Source organism: Coffea eugenioides, chromosome 5, assembly GCF_003713205.1.
Source record: "Coffea eugenioides isolate CCC68of chromosome 5, Ceug_1.0, whole genome shotgun sequence".
Classification (NCBI taxonomy): Eukaryota; Viridiplantae; Streptophyta; class Magnoliopsida; order Gentianales; family Rubiaceae; genus Coffea; species Coffea eugenioides.
Genome location: NC_040039.1, coordinates 41,234,757 through 41,253,343, shown reverse-complemented (window position 1 = coordinate 41,253,343; position 18,587 = coordinate 41,234,757). Strand labels below are relative to the sequence as shown.

Genomic DNA, 18,587 nt, shown 5'->3' with positions numbered 1-18,587 from the left:
TTTTTGTCTGTCTCAAATTATAGTTCACTTTTCAATTGTTTGAAGAATGTTGTTATATTTTCATTTCTCTAAAATATTCTTATTCAATGTAGGTTGTTATCAGTATAAATTATTTTATTTAATATAGATTATTAACCTACCATATTTAATACATTTAGATTTAATGTGAAATAATGTAAAATGAGGATTGATTCTTTCTTGACTATCAATTTAAGTTTTCATAAATCATCAATTCAAGTTTTCATGAATAATTAATATAAAATTGTACTCTATTTAATGTAAAGGTATTTAGGAAAATAGCAATTTAAATTTGTTTTTCCAAAAAGTTAACTATTTTTTCTTAGACTGTGTGAAAGAAAAACTAGGACTATCAAAATGGAACAGAGGGAGTAACATTTATGAAGAGTTAAATCAAAATTCTTTCAATTTTAATCACAATTCTCTCAATTTGAGACGCGCAATAATTTGACATTAATTATCGAATTTTTTAGAATCTTCATACCGAATTCTATAAAATTACTCCCGTCGATAACCCCTTACCAATACTAAGTAAATACTTAGACCTCACCAACACCAAATTCTAAGTTAGTAACTCCTCAATCCTTACCAACACCAAATTCTAACGTCATCGATGGTTTAATCAGTATATCGAATTTTTTAGGATCTTCTTATTGAATTCTATTAAATCATCCCCTTCAGTAGCCCCTTAATGATACTAAATTGGTAACTCTGAACAACATCAATCATCTAATCGGATTAACTATTCAATTGACTACCATGAATATCAGATTTTACCCCATTCATTATCATTCCTAGTTGTTGTTTTTTTTTTTTCTTTTTTTTTTCCTCATAGGTGGAGTGCTTAAGAAGGTTATCCCCTTTCTTATAGGTGGAGTGCTTAAGAAGGTTGTCCCCTCTGGACCCGCAGTGATTGAAGGAAGGTTCACAAACGGAGAAGTCTTTGAATCAGCAATTCTGCAAGGGAACTGGATTTTAGATCCATGGGAATTGGATTACATTTGGATTCGAAGGAAATTGTAAAGAAAATGTAGAACTTTCCAATAGAACTTTCGACAAACATATAGAATGTGATATTTTGGAGAATTAAACAAATTTGTCTTTCCATTTTGAAACAAAGGAAGTATGGGGATTGTGCGTGCAGGGAGCAGGCTTCCTACGAGGTGAATGGCACTTCAGCAGATCCCGTATCACCTGCAACACAAAGGTGGAAGCAAGGGTCAGGGCTCCGATTCTTAAGTTAGTTTAAATATTACTTCGGTAAAGTAAAAACGAAATTCTAGATCTTTAAGAGAAGTTATCTTCTAGATGAAAGAATGGATGGTATTTATAATGGTAGCGAGATATATGGACTCGGGGCACGGACCTTCAACCGTCCCTGTCAATTTTAGTCATTATTAACTATGCGTAACTTTCTTTGTACATCGTGTAACTTTTTTTCACAGGATGTATTTTCACAACAGATAGTGGTGGGCCCCATACTTGACGCGAAAATCGAGTTACATGGTGTAATCTCAGCCGCACAAAATTTTGAGGGCAAATCTTGGCCCTTAACCGTGCAGGGACGGTCATACTGATGACCGTCCCTGCCCCAAATCCCGAGATATATGGACTCATTGGTACCCGAACCACCTTAATAGCATAGGTAACGACCATAGATCGACTATGCAAGAATAGGAGTGTCAGACTGTCAAAAATTGAACGAAGGTATCGATTATCACATCCATCACATCAATGACCTATGAGAACTTCCCGATCTATGTCCTTGGCAAGTATAAAGGAGAACCAAGACTCAGAAAGGAAGTCAGTTTGGGGAGGAATAACTGAATCCCATAGGGATGAAGCAATTCGATGAAATAGGAGTGTCAGATAGACTTAGACTGTAAAAAATTAAATAAAGGTATCGATTATCACATCCATCACATCATGACCTATGAAAGCTTCCCGATTTATGTCCTTGACAAGTATAAAGGACAACTGAGACTCGAAGGAGATCAGTTTGGGAAGGAATTACTGGATCCCATAGGGATGAGGCAACTTGATGGGATAATTTTCAACAAGCACAAGGAATACGATAGTTCGGTAAAAGCCTTTGTCATTAATCAAGTTCATGATTGAACGGGAACTCCTCTTGTTTCATAAAACATGGTCGAGTATTTCTTCATAATCACAATCCAGGTTATGTAATTTTTCGATTAAAAAAAAAGGAGCAAGTCTACGTATAGTTACGAAATGAAATTTATTTTTGGCATTTCCTTTTAAAGTTTTCGACTTCTCGTATTGTTGCAAACTCGTTTCCAAATTATAAAATTGGCAACATTAAACTTTTTCTCCTCAAAATCAATTGCAAATGACAGTTTCAACATAAAACGAGACAACTTGCTTTTGTTGCAAAATAGGTAGCAAGAATGATTATTGTTACAACCAATTACTCACCTAATTAGATCTTGAACGATTGAAGTTGATTATATGCTCAAAACTTTTTTTTTTTTGTTTGGGATAAAAGCAAATTGCTGAAAATCGTCCAGCACGATTTGATTTACCTCGCTGCCCTAATTGCAAGTTAAACATGCACTAAAAATAATAGATTAGACATGCAATTTAATAGGTATAATAAATTTGAAAATTTTGAATAAATCTGAAAAATATGATAAAGTTTCAAGAAATTTTCATATTGTCCTCTAACAAGTTGCAACTCACTTTTATGCATGTTGCAATCGTCAAATCTGCTAATCAACCACTTTAAACTCTAATAATTTGTTAATAAACATACTTATTGCATTCCGAAACTACTAACACACAAATAATTTGTTAATAAACATACTTCAAATGTTTTTATCTTTTTGAAACGAAACAAATACTAATACAAATGGTAAAATTAATTATTGCATAATCGTTTATAACTGTGTGTACTTTTTCCCCCCCTCATATTTGCATGCAATTTAGCTAGAAAAAAGAAAAACAATGAGATAAAATGCCGAAATGAATTTTGAACTCTGAAGGCACCAAATCTTGGCAGCCAAATGGAGGCCTTAATCAGCTGCAAAAGGAACCTCACTTCTCTCCCACTTGAATCCCACTTCAAACCAGCTCTAACTTCACATCATTTTCATCTTAATTCTCTTCCTTCGAACCCTCTCAACAATGTTGAAAATCCAAAAATCCAACTCTATAAAAACAAAGCATTTTCAGTCCAATCAACTCAGACACTTTCACCTCAAAAAGGCCCCACCAGGAAGGATAGAAAACCACAGAAACAACGAAAATTCACCGAGAAAGATGCATTTCCTGAATCTTTACCAATCCAGAACAAGAACCCACATGCAGTTTACAGAGATATTCAGAATTTCGCCAACCAAAACAAGCTTAAAGAAGCTCTCACCATACTGGATTACATGGACCACCACGGGGTCCCGGTTAATCCGACGACGTTTTCTTGTCTTATTGCTGCTTGTGTTCGGCTTAAAGCTCTTAAAGAAGGGAAATTGGTGCATACTCATATAAGGATTAATGGGCTTGAGAGAAATGAGTTCTTACAGACAAAGCTTGTTCATATGTATTCGGCTTGTGGATCAATTGAGGATGCCAATAAGGTGTTTGATGAAATGCCCGTGCGAAGTGTGTACCCATGGAATGCATTGCTTAGGGGGAATGTGGTGATGGGTGGACGTAATTATCGGGAAGTTTTGGGGACCTTTTTAGAAATGAGGGAGGCAGGGGTGGAGTTGAATGTGTATAGTTTCTCTTGTTTGATCAAGAGTTTCGCAGGGGCATGTGCACTTTTTCAGGGTTTGAAGACTCATGGATTGTTGATAAAGAATGGTTTGATGAGTAGTAACATATTGAGGACTAGTTTGATTGACATGTACTTAAAGTGCGGGAAAGTTAAGCTTGCATTACGTGTTTTTGAGGAGGTAGAAGAGAGGGATGTGGTTGTTTGGGGGGCAATTATCGCAGGATTTGCTCATAACAGGCTGCAGAGGGAAGCATTGGAGTATGTAAGGTGGATGAGTATGGAAGGGGTGGAAGTAAATTCAGTAATTATAACTACTATACTTCCAGTCATAGGAGAAGTAGGGGCACGCAAACTTGGGCAGGAAGTTCATGCTTACATTATTAAGACAAAGGAGTATTCTAAGCAGTTGTTTATTCAGTCCGGTTTGGTTGATATGTACTGCAAATGCGGTGATATGGCCTCGGGAAGGAAAGTGTTCTACAGTTCAAAGGAGAGGAATGCTGTTTCTTGGACTGCTTTGATATCTGGCTATGTATCAAATGGGAGGCTTGAGCAGGCTTTGAGAGCAATCACGTGGATGCAAGAAGAAGGATTTATGCCTGATTTTGTCACAGTTGCCACAGTTCTTCCTGTTTGCGGGGAATTGAGGGCATTGAAACAAGGAAAGGAAATTCACAGTTATAGCATTAAGAATGGCTTTTCGCCTAACGTGTCTGTTGCTACATCACTAATGATGATGTACTCGAAGAGTGGCCTCTTGGAATATTCTTCTAGAATATTTAACAGTCTAGAGAATAAGAACGTAATATCATGGACTGCAATGATTGATTCGTGTATTCAATGTGGATGTATACCCGAAGCGTTTGGAGTTTTCCGGTCAATGCAGTTATCAAAGCACAGGCCAGATTCAGTTGCAACCGCAAGGATGCTGAGTGCTTGTAGTGAACTGGGAGTTTTGAAACTGGGAAGAGAGATCCATGGACAGGTATTAAAGAGAAATTTTCAGTCCATTCCTTTTGTCTCTGCAGGGTTAGTGAAAATGTATGGATTTTGTCAAGCAGTTGATAAGGCAAAACTGGCTTTTCACTCAATACCGGTCAAAGGATCGATCACATGGACAGCCTTTATTGATGCTTATAAATGTAATGGCCAGTATCGGGAAGCAATAAATGTTTTTAAGCAGATGATTTCAGATGGTTTTTCTCCAAATTACTACACTTTACAAGTTGTCCTATATATATGTAAAAAGGCTGGATTTGTTGATGAAGCTTGCCAATACTTTACCTTAATGACTAGGAAATATAAAATTAAGCCATCTGAAGACAATTACTCTAGCATTGTAGGACTTCTAAGGCACTCAGGTCGTGACAAAGAGGCTGAGAAGTATGTAAGACTGCAAGCTTCCTTGACTGGGTAAACTCTAAAACAGTCACCTAAGTCATGGTTATTATGTATGCTGGATGTCTCAGATGCATGGACTGGTAGCACTGAAGTCTCTACTCTATTTTATGAGATTCACATAGAGGGGTTAGGTTGACCTGATACCACAAACACATATTTCTTCAGGGTGATTCTTTCACTTATATCAAATGAAAGCTGCACTGCAAGCTATAACTTCAGGTTCTGGGATTAGATTTCAATTAGAGTGGAGGATACGACACCTCAGAGACATGGCTGACCAGTTGACCAATGATCATCCTACTCACTAACTAAGATTGAGGCAGGTATTAAACATGGTCCAAGACGTGAGTTGTACATGTGCGCAAGGATTCAACAAAGCAGTCATCATTATGTAAATCATAGAAAACAATATCCTGTACATACATTGGCACATTGAAAGATATTTTGGCCCTTTGAAGTCGTAACAACCTATACTGTATGACATTCTTGCTCTGCACTTCCCAATGCAAATTATGTACTGATGTATAATCTGAGTATGATTTTATTGAACTTCTTGTATGGACCTTTATATGCTTTTATCTTGCTTTTCTGTTAGCTGTTTAAGAAAGAAAACAATATCAATATCTGCATTTCTACCCAAGTCTAAACTAGCTATTCCTGATACTTGGAAAAGTGAAATGTGCAAAGACTTGTACGTGCGGTCAAGTGATAAAAATTACGTTTTCCATTTTTAGTTACTTCAGTCTCTTTTCAGATGTTGATTTACTTATGCCCAGACTCTCAAGGTGCTAATTCTTCAGTATTCATTTTATCTTCTGTTGTTCATTTTCATCTTATCCTGGTAAGCATCTCTATCAGCCCTGATCTGAAACTCATTTCTCACTGATGCTAATTATCAGTGAACATGCATGATACAGTTAATTTTGCAGTCCAAATTTTCTCAAATTTGCCTGCTTAGAGTTAAGAGATATCAGTGCTATTCTTTTCCCCACTTGATCCTACCGCATTTTGGTGCTGCATCTTTCTTGATCCAATTGAGCTATGTCAAAACCAAGCAGCTACAAATTTGACATGCCACACACCTCTAGGTCCTCTACTCAAGCTGGAGCTTGTCAAAACTTCATGAAGTCTACACTACCAGGGTTTCCTTGATTTCGTTTTTTATATGATGCTTTGCTGGTTGTGTTTCAAGCTTTGCTGACCCATGTGCTTGAGGTAACCCCGGCTAATTTCTTAATGAGATTTAGACCTTTTTTTTTGTTTTTGATATTCCATAGTTGCCTTTTCTTGTGTAGTGACGTGTTCTTTTATGAAAGCAAGTATAAATCTAGTCTGGTGGACTTTCTTGCCTCTATTAGGAGAGTTAGAATAGTTGGAATCGTAAGCTTTGTCATCAGTTATGAGCTTCTAGAATTGGAATTATGCTGAAACAAGTATGCTGATCCAGACTGAATTGCCTGTTGACGTTGGACTGCCAACCACACCAGCATCCCTCCCTGTTTTTTGTCAAATGCAGTTTATCTCACTTAAGGTTGATATGTAAGCACAGTTTCTTTTCTTCAGATTTCTTGAAGTTACAAACTAAGAAAGCCATTTTGGTTATTGTACTACAAAGTAATGGGTCTTTCTTTGCGGTCTTTGGGTTAGTTTGATGCAATTACGAAAACGATGGATTGATAGTATCAGATTCTAATAATAAGGCCAAGCCTTGATGCAGTACTACACCGTGGTTTTTTTTTTTTTTTTTTTTTTGGAGCGGGAAAGTCATAGGTTTTGGTGTACATAAAAAATGTAAGGCAGCATTAGATGGTGATATATTATTTTCAAACTAATGACATTGCCATTGCTGTCAAATTAGTCAGCAAAACAAAAAATGACTGTGTCATTTAGCAACCAGGATGAAATTGTGGCTTCCCTTCATTGCTTAGTAAAATTACAAAAAATAATTACAAGGATTTCGGTACACGTTGACGTAGCTCTTTATATTTAATATCCCAATTTGAATAATTAAACACTTTTGGGCAAGTTTGAAAATTACACTGTGCTATTCAATTTAAATAATTGAACATTTCTAGGAAAGCCTGAAAATTACACCGCTCATCGCCCGGTGTTGTCCTCCTAGTCTGACAAAAAGGGGTGCCGAGTCAATCATTTCTCTTCATGTCAAATTGATATGCTGCTTCATTAACGCAAGCAATTCTTTTAGATGAATCAATAAATTGTCAGCAGCACATGCAAATAGCGGAAGAAATGGCACAATCCAATGCTGACAACCGCATGTGCCATCAACTCTTGTTTACAATTGTTTCGTCTTGCAAGAAGTACCCATCGACATTACTCGGAATCTATAAACAAACCTCGAATTAATTCTAAGCACAACGTCCAAATTATTAGTAGTCTATGGATCTTGAGTTTATAAATCATTCCCAAATTACTAGCCTGGGAGCTAATGCGATTGAGCCTATTGTACAATTGATGCAGTTGTTATATCTTTTTCAGAAGATGCTGTACATATACAATCAATCGTGATTATATTAATTGAATTGATGGACAAGAGCAAAATTTAATTTAGGTATATATAATAAAGAAACGTAAATATACACTAAATCATATAAAATGCATAATAACTGCACGATTGTATCAAATTCCAGAACGTACTGGCCCCAAATCCGAAATCACTAGGGTACAAAAGGCAACCGTAACGTGGAGCTAATTATAACGTCCTAACCAATAAGGTTACCCAATAATTTTTAGTCAGAATTAGGGATCTAAATAGTTAAGTTAAATAGTCCTTCTTGATCTTTTTTTATAAACCACTTCTCAATTTCCAGTTTTTTTAAAAATTTTTTTTTTGTTTTTGGACCTTTCGAGCAATACCGTTGACCATTTTTTCCCCCCAAAAACAAAAACATCTGAGTTGTTTCATCTCTAAATTGAAATGTGGTATTGATCCCCTCTGAGTCATCCTTTTGTAGATGGCCACCAGTAGTACTGCTTGTACATCTGAGAACAAAATGTACAGATTGTGACGAATTCAAAAGCCTCAAAGCAGGGCTAAGAATTCTCAGAACATTTCTTCTGTTTGCGAGAGAGTGGGGCAAAGATGATGATGCAAGTCTTGGAGCTCTAGTACTTGGGAATGAAAAAGCCATTTCCAAATGGGAACCGGAGCTTTACTCCATTTGTCATCATCCTCCTTTGGAAGATGGACAACCTAATGAGAGTTCGCAACATCCACTCTCTGATTTTCTTGAAGAAATCCATTTTTTGCAGCAAGAAGTCAAGGAATGGTACATCATTTTCTTAAAATGCTCATCAAGGCAGCCCAGTAACTCTCCAGTAAGCAAAGATGCCGTCATGGAACTAATGGACTCTGTTCTGGAGAATCTAGTGGATTATCATGACTGGCGTAAAAGTGAAGATCCAGATGTAGTACAACTAATCGAAGCCCTTGAAGAGAAGCTAACATTCTTGAAAAACTTCATCCGTTTTCTCGCACTGCGTGGCATTGAAGACGGGCAATTGGGACCTTTGTTTACTCACACTGAAGCTGCAACTGGTACTGTAGCAAGCGTCTTCTTTGTGTGCCAATTCGAGCTATCCACGGAAATCCGGAAATGTATTCCTCAACTGGCTTGGAAAAATTATTCCTGTAGAGCCCCAAGTCTATGAGACTTGTCCCCAGAATTTGATTGCTTCAAAACTATCAAGAAGACAATCATATGGGGACGCAGATGAGCATATATTGAGAGACTTCATTAATTCTCTCCTATGCAGTCTGTGGGAGATCCTGAATTCTAGTACTTGTCTTATGATTTCTCTCAGAGATAAACTGCAAATGCTTTATGAGGGGCTAAGATCCTTGAGAACCATTCTCAAGGAGACGCACAAGAAGTTTGATGAAAAAAATGAGAGATCTTACTGGACTTGTAGTCTGTGATGCAGGACTTGTTATTTTGGCTCTTTCTCTTAATGGAATGGAAGCTGGATTATTGGTCAAGGAAATGGAACTCGTGTCTTTTGATTTTTTGGAAAGGATTCAGCTTATCAAAACAACATTTGCAGAGAAATGTCCAGAAACATCATCATTCAACTTTCCTAGGACCAATGAGTTGGGCTTCATTGATTTTGTTCTAGATAATATGATGGATTTGACAAGTCCTGAGGCCAGTTCAATTGCTGTTGCAAGTCATCAAGTTCAAATAATCCAGGAAGAACTTGTTTTCATGCGTTCTTTCTTGGGAAAAATTGTAGAGCTGCGTAATGAAGATGAGGAGCTCCAGGCACTTTGGGACCATGGTTCGAAGACTCGGCCGATTCGTCACCGTCTCGGCCCTCGCCGATACGATTCCGTGACGAAACGATACCGAGATATTCAATTCGGTGAGACGTCACCGTGAAGGGTTGAAACGGTCCAATCACTCCGAGTCATCCCGAGTCAACTCGAATTTTTATTATTTTTACTAATTTTTTAATTATTTTTGTTTATCATATTTTTTAGAATTTTAGAATATTAAATGTTTCAAAAATTCGCGTCTCGCCGAGACCGCGACCGATATGCCGAGACTGATGTGGAACGGTCCAAGTCACGACTGCAACCGCGACCGCAACTTTGAACCATGTTTGGGACAGCGCTGTAGAGGTGGCATACAGGGTAGAGCTTCTCATTGACTCCTTAATGGTCGGGGATATCGAGATTCTTCTTCAGTGTTGTTTGTTTCTATTGTAGAAGAATTTAAGATCATCAAAGTTGAGGCCTTGAAGATTTGTGATAGCAGAAAACTTGATGCCAAATTTAAGGAAGTTAACAACAGATTCATTCAAATGCCATTACAGTGGAGTAAGCCAATAATCAACGATGTGGTGGTGGGATATGATGATGAGGCAGCATCGATCATCAATCGACTCACAAGAGGATCGCAACAAGTTAAAATTGTTTCCATTGTGGGTATGCCTGGACTTGGTAAGACAAGTTTAGCTAAAAAAGTTTACAATGACTCTTCCGTTGTGTCCTATTTCTATACGCGTGCTTGGTGTACTGTTTCTCAAGTGTATCATAAGAAAAACATGTTGCTTGAAATTCTGACTTGTATTGTTTTCAAGCTTTCTGACAAACATTCTAAGATGAGTGAAGAAGATCTAACTGAAGAACTCTGTAGACTTTTGAGAAGAAATCGAAATCTTATAGTTTTGGATGATGTATGGGACATCGAAGCATGGAACGAATTGGAAGCCACATTCCCTGATGATGCAAATGGAAGTAGATTTATCTTGACAATTCGGCGTCATGGTGTTTGTTGGTGTGGCTATCCCACATCGCCAAAACCAAGAAGTCCAGTTATGAATTTCACCTATAAATAAAGGGCTCCTATGATGGAGTTAAGTGCACCACTCAAGAGAGTATTATATGCGCTATTAGATTCTTGGGTCATCTAGCCCATTTGTAGTCAAATATTTTAGATTCTTTTATTTTGAGTTTAGAAATATTTCCTAAACCTTTTGTAAGTGCCTTTTTGGCCTAGGAACCACTTTCCTACGGCTTTTGTATTTCCTTCTTCATAGTAGAAATTTTGCTCCTTCCTCACCCGTGGACGTAGGTTAAATTGACCGAACCACGTAAAATTTTGGTGTCTCTATTTCTTTATTATGTCTTTGTTATTTGTCTATTTCCTGGGTCAGTCCAAACAAACTGGTATCAGAGCTTGAGATTATTCTGAGTATGCTCTGTGGTTGCAGTATAATCTGATCTTCCACATCAGAAAAGATTTTCTCCGGCCTGTTAATCCAGTAGGACCCGTTTGTGGGGCCGTGTAGGGTCCGCTTGTGAGGTCCGTTCGTGGAGCCGTGCGGGGTCCATTTGTGGGGCCGAGTGGGGTCCATCTGTGGGGCCCGTTCTGCTGGGTCTGTAGGTTCCATCTGTGGGCCTACCTTATCTAGTGGGGCCCGCATACCTGGTGATATAATTACAGATTTTGTGGCAACAATGACAATAATAAATAACGTTGTCGAAAAATTCGACAGGAATGTCAATTTCGGCATGTGGCAACTCAAGATGGAGGCCATTCTAATACACGACGGAGTTGATTTGGCAATTCAGGGAATTGAGAACAAGCCAGAAGATGTAAAGGATGCAGATTTCGCTGAAATGGATAAGAAGGTCAGATCCAGTATAATTTTAAATCTCTCCGATGAGGTATTGTGTGAGGTAGCAACAGAAACTACGACCAAGGCTATGTGGGACAAATTGAAAGTCTTGTATATGAAAAAGACAGTTGAGAATCGGCTATATTTGAAGCAGAACCTGTATATGCTTCGGATGTCTGAAGGTACTTCTATACTCTCCCATCTTGATAAATTTGATTCCATTATTATGGATTTGGAGAATATAGATTCGAAAATTGATGATGAAGATCAGACCCTATTATTTTTGTGTTCCCTTTCCCAGTCTTTTAAACATTTTCGCGATACTATGATTTATGAAACAGAAACAATTTCGTAAGAAAAATTAAATCTGCATTAAAATCTAAAGAGCAGATAGATAGGGATATTACTGAGGAAACTAGTGGGAGTCAAGCCGATGGCTTGTTTGTTTGGGGTAAATCTGAAATGAAAAATACAGAAAATAGAAGTAGATCCAAATCCAGACATAAAAATATGGTGTGCAACTATTGTAAAAGGAAGGGCCATGTTATCTCTGATTGCTTTAAATTAAAAAATAAAGAAAAGCAAAACGAGAAAAAGAGTGAGACCATCGAGGCTAATATTGCAGTTGATGAGAATGATGGAACCATTTTCTGTGTAACAGAAAATAATTTTAAGTCTAACAATGAGTGAATTTTAGATTCGGGTTGTTCATATCATGTGTCCCATAGGAACTGATTTTCAACATATGAATAAACTGAATGTGGAGTTATCTTAATGGGTAACAACGTTGTTTGTAAAGTTGTTGGTAAAGGTACAATCCGGATTAAAATGTACGATGGTATTGTGAGGACGCTCACAGATGTTAAACATGTTCCAGATTTGAAAAAGAAAAATCTCATCTCTTTGGGCACTCTTAAATCTATTGGGTGCAGGTATTCAACTGGAGGTGGAGTTCTCAAAATCACTCGAGGTGCTCTTATTGTTATGAATGCAAACAGATCTGGTACTTTGTATATTTTGCAGAGATCTACTGTTACAGGTGCTACTGCTGTTTCAACATCAACTTTGTCTGATTCTAATTTTACCAAATTGTGGCACATGAGATTAGGGCACATGAGCGAGAAAGGCTTATCTATTTTATGCAAATGAGGTCTTCTTGGTAGTCAAAGTATTAGAAAGATGGAATTCTATGAACATTACATTTTTGGAAAGTAGAAGAGAGTTAGCTTCCATTTGCTGGTAGTTCACAAGACAAAAGGAATTTTGGATTACATTCATTCAGACCTCTGGGAGCCTTCTCGTGCTCCTTCTAAAGGAGGTGCCAAGTACATGTTGACTTTCATTGATGATTATTCAAGAAAAGTTTGGGTATATTTTCTTAAGTATAAAAAATGATGTTTTCCTAAATTTCAAGTAATGAAAAGTTTTGATTGAGAAACAAATAAAAAAACATAGTAAGCGGTTGAGAACAGATAATGGCATGAAATTTTATGAAGGTGAATTTGTTAGATTTTACAAAAATGAAGGAATTGTTCGGTATCGTATTGTCAGAATGACGCTTCAACAAAATGGCGTGGTCGAACGTATGAACAGAACGCTTTTGGAGAGAGCGAGATGTATGATTTCCAATGCAGGGCTAACAAACGACTTTTGGACAGAGGCGATCAATATGGCATGTTATATTGTCAACCGTTCGCCTTCTGCATCTCTTGATTTCAAAACTCTTGAGAAAATTTGGTCAGGTACTCCTGCTGATTACTCTAATTTAAAAGTTTTTGAGTGTCCAACATATATGCATGTGAATGATGAAAAAATGAAATCTAGGGTTAAAATGTGCATTTTTCTTAGGTATGCTTTTAGGGTGAAAGGATACATATTATGATGTTTTGATCCCAAATCTCTAAAATTTATGATCAGTAGAGATGTTACTTTTGATGAATTGTCTATGTTATCTTTCAAAAAAGAGTTTTTTAGTCCTTGTACTACTGATAGTACACAGAAGCAGGTGGAGCTTGATATTGGCAGTTCTGGTCCTTTTAAGACCAAATCTTCTATTCAGCAAGTGCCAATAAATGCACTTGAATCCACTGTTGAAGATAATTCAGAAGAAGAGGAGTATTCCATAGCCAGAGATAGACCAAGGAGAGACATTCGACCATCACAAATATATGCAAATTTAGTTGCATATACTTTGTCTGTTGCAGAAGAAATTGATGCAGTTGGTGAGTCTTCCACTTATTCAGAAGCAGTTTCTTGTGATGATTCTGTAAAGTGGTTGATTGCGATAAATAAAGAAATTGAATCTCTTCATCAGAATGGAATTTGGGTTCTTATAAAGCTGCCGTCAGATAAGAAAATAGTTGGTTGCAAGTGGATCTTCAAGAAGAAGGAAGGTATTTCAGGGGTTGAAGATGCAAGGTATAAAGTACGATTAGTTGCAAAGGGCTATAGTCAGATATAAAATGTTGATTTTAGTGAAGTTTTTTCACCTATTGTTAAACATAACTCTATTCGTGTTTTGCTTGCTTTAGTTGTCATGTATAATTTGGAGTTAGAACAGTTCGACGTTAAGACAGTTTTCTTACATGGCGAACTTGAAGAATAAATTTATATGAAACAACCCCAGGATTTTGAGATTGAAGGTAAGGAAGACCATGTTTGCTTGTTGAAGAAATCCTTATATGGATTGAAACAGTTTCCAAGACAATGGTATAAAAGGTTTAATTCCTTTATGTTGGGTCATGGTTATTCAAAGAGCATGTATGATAGTTGTGTTTACTTCCGGAAGTTAAATGATGGTTCTTTTATTTACTTATTGTTACATGTTGATGACATGCTCATTGCTACCAAGAATTTGTCAGAAATTCACACTTTGAAATTGCAGTTAAGTAGTGAGTTTGAAATGAAAGATTTGGAAGCAACTAAGAAAATTCTTGGCATAGATATCAAGTAAGATCGAGGAGTAGGAAAGTTGTTCCTGACCCAGAAAAATTATCTTGAGAAAATCTTGGAGCGTTTTGGCATGAAAGATGCTAAACCAGTATCTATTCCTCTTGCTAGCCATTTTCGCCTATCTGCTGTTCAATCACCACAATCAGATGAAGAGCAAGATTATATGGCACGGGTTTCTTATTCCAGCGCAGTCGGCAGTGTTATGTATGCAATGGTTTGTGCTCGTCCAAATATCTCACATGCAGTCAATGTTGTTAGCAGATCTATGTCTTGCCCAGGTAAAACACATTGGCAGGGTGTGAAGTGGATTATCAGATACTTGCGAAATATTTCAAATGCATGTTTGGAGTTTGGAAGAAATAATAATACTTTGGTTGGTTTTGTAGACTCAGACTACGTTGGAGATCTTGACAGGAGAAGATCACTTTCAAGCTATATATTTTGTATTGACGGTTGTGCTGTTAGTTGGAAAGCTACTCACAACCTGTCGTAGCTTTGTCTACTACAGAAGCAGAATATATGGCTGTGATTGAGGCAATCAAAGAAGCCTTGTGGTTGAAGAGTTTATTTAGCGAGTTTAGTCTACATCAAGGTATTACTGTTATTCACTGTGATAGTCAAAGTACCATACATTTGACTAAATATCAGATGTATCATAAGAGGACGAAACACATTGATGTGAAGTATCACTTCATTCGAGATACTATTGCTGAGGAAAAAGTTCTTGTTCAGAAAATCTGTACCAAGGAGAATCCTGCTGACATGTTCACGAAGACTCTTCCAGTTTACAAGTTCAAGCAGTGCTTGGATTTTGTTGGTATTCGTTGTTGGTGATTTATACTTATTGGGGCTTATGTGGAGAAGGTGAAACAATTTTGCTATCATCGATGTTGAGAATACGCCAAGGTGGAGATTTATTGGTATGGCTATCCCACGTCGCCAAAACCAAGAAGTCCAGCTATGAATTTCACCTATAAATAAAGGACTCCTATGATAGAGTTAAATGCACCACTCAAGAGAGTATTATATGGGTTATTAGTTTTTTGGGTCATCTAACTCATTTGTAGTCAAATATTTTAGACTCTCTTATTTTGAGTTTAGGAATATTTCCAAAATCTTTTGTAAGTGGCTTTTTGGCATAGGAACCACTTTCCTACAGCTTTTGTATTTCCTTCTTCATGGTAGAAATTTTGCTACTCCTCGCCCGTGGACGTAGGTTAAATTGACCGAACCATGTAAAATTTTGGTGTCTCTATTTCTTTATTATGTCTTTGTTATTTGTTTATTTCCTAGGCCAGTCCTAACAGTGTTGTTCCGCTAGACAAGCTCGACAAAGAACCTCATTCTCTTCGTCAACTTACTCATGATGAGAGCTGGGATTTGCTGAAAGCAAAGATGCTTCCTAGACAAGTGTTGCATCCAAAATTGTATGAACTTCGAATGCAAATCTTGGAAATTTGTCAAGGGCTACCTCTTACGATTGTCATTGTTGCTGGAATTCTTACAAATGCAGACTCAGATGGTTGGAAAGCAGCTGTGGAGAGTTTAAGTTCGAGAAATCTTTCTAGCACAGAACAATGCATTGCAACAATTGAGCTGAGTTACAAGAACTTACCAGATCACTTAAAACCATGTTTTCTTTACTTCGGAGCATTTCCAGAAGACCATGAGCACACTGCTGAGAGGTTGATTTGGTTATGGGTCGCTGAAGGATTTGTTCGAAAAACTCAGTTCAAGAGCTTAGAGGACGTGGCAAATGATTACATGATGGATATCATTAGCAAAAGCTTAGTCATAGATTCCAGTCAAAGATCCATTGGTGAGGTGAAAACTTGTCGCGTTCATGATCTATTACATGAGTTTTGTGTGACAAAAGCCAAAGAAGAAAATCTTCTAGAGCTGGTACGTAGGTATGATGAACTATATACCCTTAATGTGCCACACAACCTACGGCGCTTATGCATTAACTCTAAGCCGGAGCACTTTCATGAGTCAAGGTTATTTTCTCCCACTCTACGTTGTCTGCTATTCTTCGCCCATAACGCCAAGTTTGAACGAGAATGGTTTAATCTTTCATTCATTTTCTACATCTATAAACTTGTTAGAGTCTTGGATTTAAACCAAATTAATCTAGGCTCTACTTTTCCAAGAGAAATAGGACAGCTTTTACTCTTGAGGTACTTGGCAGTTTGAGGTGAGATAGGGTCCGTCCCATCATCAATAGGCAGCCTCTCTAATTTGGAAAGTTTCATTATGCAGTCTAGCAAAAAAGTCTTACTGTCAGATACTGTATGGAATTTGAAAATTTGAGGCATTTGCAAATAAAGTACAAGTTGTTAGCTGGCTTTGGTTGTCAATTGCTGATAGGTCATAATTTGTTACTAAATTTATAATTATTCTTCCCTTGATTTTAGTTTAATATTATTTTAATTGTCGAATTCTACTTATATTTGGTTAATGATGCTAATTGTAGGAAAAGAAGCAAAACGTGATTAAAAGCGATAATTTTGCATTTAATTTGATGGTGGTACGTTCGGGACCTACATTCAAGGCCAGAAAGTCGGGATTGATATAGGGCAGTTTTCCAATCCAAGTCAAATTCCGAGTTTTATAGCTACTGGAACTTCCCTATTTGTATTGGACATTATTTCCAATTAGTGAGGAAGTTCAATGTATTTTGGAAACTAGGAAATAGGAAAAGAAAAGGTCGGCTCCTGTTTGATTACTACTTCTGATGGAAGAAAAGAGTGAGTCGGCTAGATACATATATATTAGGAGACGGCCGCTAGTCTATTCATTCATTAGTTTTAGGGAGAAGGATCCAATGGTTATCAAGGGAGTCCCGCGGATTTCCCCTTGAGAATGTGTAGCTAAATCTCCGTTTTCTAGTCAAGAGTTAATTTAAAAACGCGGTTCCAAACATCTGTAAGATCAAATTATTTTACTTATTTCCTTTATTCATTGGTATTCGTACGTTTTCTGGTTTAATTGCTTATGATTGTTTTGTTATTTGAATGTCAAGGGCCCGACATTCGAATTAACCTAATAATCTACTGTCACATTAATTGATTGAATTTGTAATTGTTTAATTGGTTAATACTAGTGGAGACTAGCGTGATTGATTTCATGTTAGGGAAAAGTATGATCTAATTTAAACAAACCCTCGTAGTGTGGTTGTTGGTTAGGGTTGGACTTTTCTAATTCTTAATGCAATCGAGAAATTAAATCCTACGATCGTATCTAGGGTTATTTCTTGGTTAGAGAACTAATTAACTATCGTACCTTGACTATCGAAAAAGTAAGGAAAAGTTGGTTGTTTATCACGTGTATGACAACTATAACCAATCTAGTAATTAATAATTAAATTATCTTTGTATTGATGATCAGTTGAATGGACCGTGTCTGAAAAGTTGCATCTTTGGGTAGAGTCGTATTGGTTATTGATTAATTCCTGTTTATTTTTATTAGTTGTTTCATTAGTTAGTTAATTAGTTATTTTATATTCTCCAAAAATCCCCCCATACTTCGGACTCTGGAAGAAACGAATTATCTCCAATTCCTATGGATTCGACTCTACTCACCGCTATATACAAAATTTATATTTTTCTCGAGTAGGTATATATTATTGCACAGACTCGACACCTGTCAATTGCCCACCAACAATCTTGACAATGCTGCACAGTTGTGTGATTTAGATACCTTATCCAGCATAATTCTTCCTTCTTGGGAAAACATGGACAAGATATTCACAAAGTTTTTGAATATCCGCCAGTTGAAATGTCAATCCGTGAATCTCAACAAAGTTCTCAAGGGGATACAAACAACAGGGTTCTAGTACTTGACTTTCTAAGTCGATTAGAATCACTCAAACTAAATTTCTGTCCACATGGTGATGTGCAATATCATATTGAGTTTAATTTCTCTTTGGCTATTAAAAAGTTGACTCTGTCTGGCTTCTGCTTGCCATGGGACAAAATATCAGCAATCGCAAATCTACCAAATCTTAAGGTTCTCAAATTACTCCATAAAGCTTTTGTGGGGAAAACATGGGACATGGAAGAAGAGATATTTTCTAATGTTAGATTCTTGAAATTAGCTTCATTGGACATTGTCAGGTGGACATCAGCCGAGATGGAGGACTATTTTCCACGTCTAAAGAAACTAGTATTGGAAAGATGTCATTCTTTGGAGGAGATTCCAACTTCTTTGGGGAGTATTTCAGCTTTTAAAGCAATTGAGGTGTCTGATTGTCCCAACTGTGCAAGTTCACTGGAGGAAATCGAGGAAGAACAAATGAGCATGGGATATACTGATCTAAAGATCATTAGGTCCTCAA

At 37.0% G+C, this 18,587-nt stretch overlaps 1 protein-coding gene across 1 annotated transcript; it reads left to right on the top strand.

Annotated features, from left to right (window-relative positions):
* Nucleotides 1-3,041: 3,041 nt before the first annotated feature.
* LOC113771664 (pentatricopeptide repeat-containing protein At1g71460, chloroplastic) lies at nt 3,042-5,722 on the top strand. The gene is made up of 2 exons (XM_027316234.1): nt 3,042-5,235; nt 5,321-5,722. The coding sequence occupies exon 1, from the start codon at nt 3,042-3,044 to the stop codon at nt 5,169-5,171; it is 2,130 nt and encodes a 709-aa protein (XP_027172035.1). The 3' UTR covers nt 5,172-5,235; nt 5,321-5,722.
* Nucleotides 5,723-18,587: the final 12,865 nt, after the last annotated feature.

What these genes read in the sequence shown, in the direction of transcription:
- LOC113771664 (XM_027316234.1), top strand. Translation starts at nt 3,042, where the DNA reads ATGGAGGCCTTAATCAGCTGCAAAAGGAACCTCACTTCTCTCCCACTT.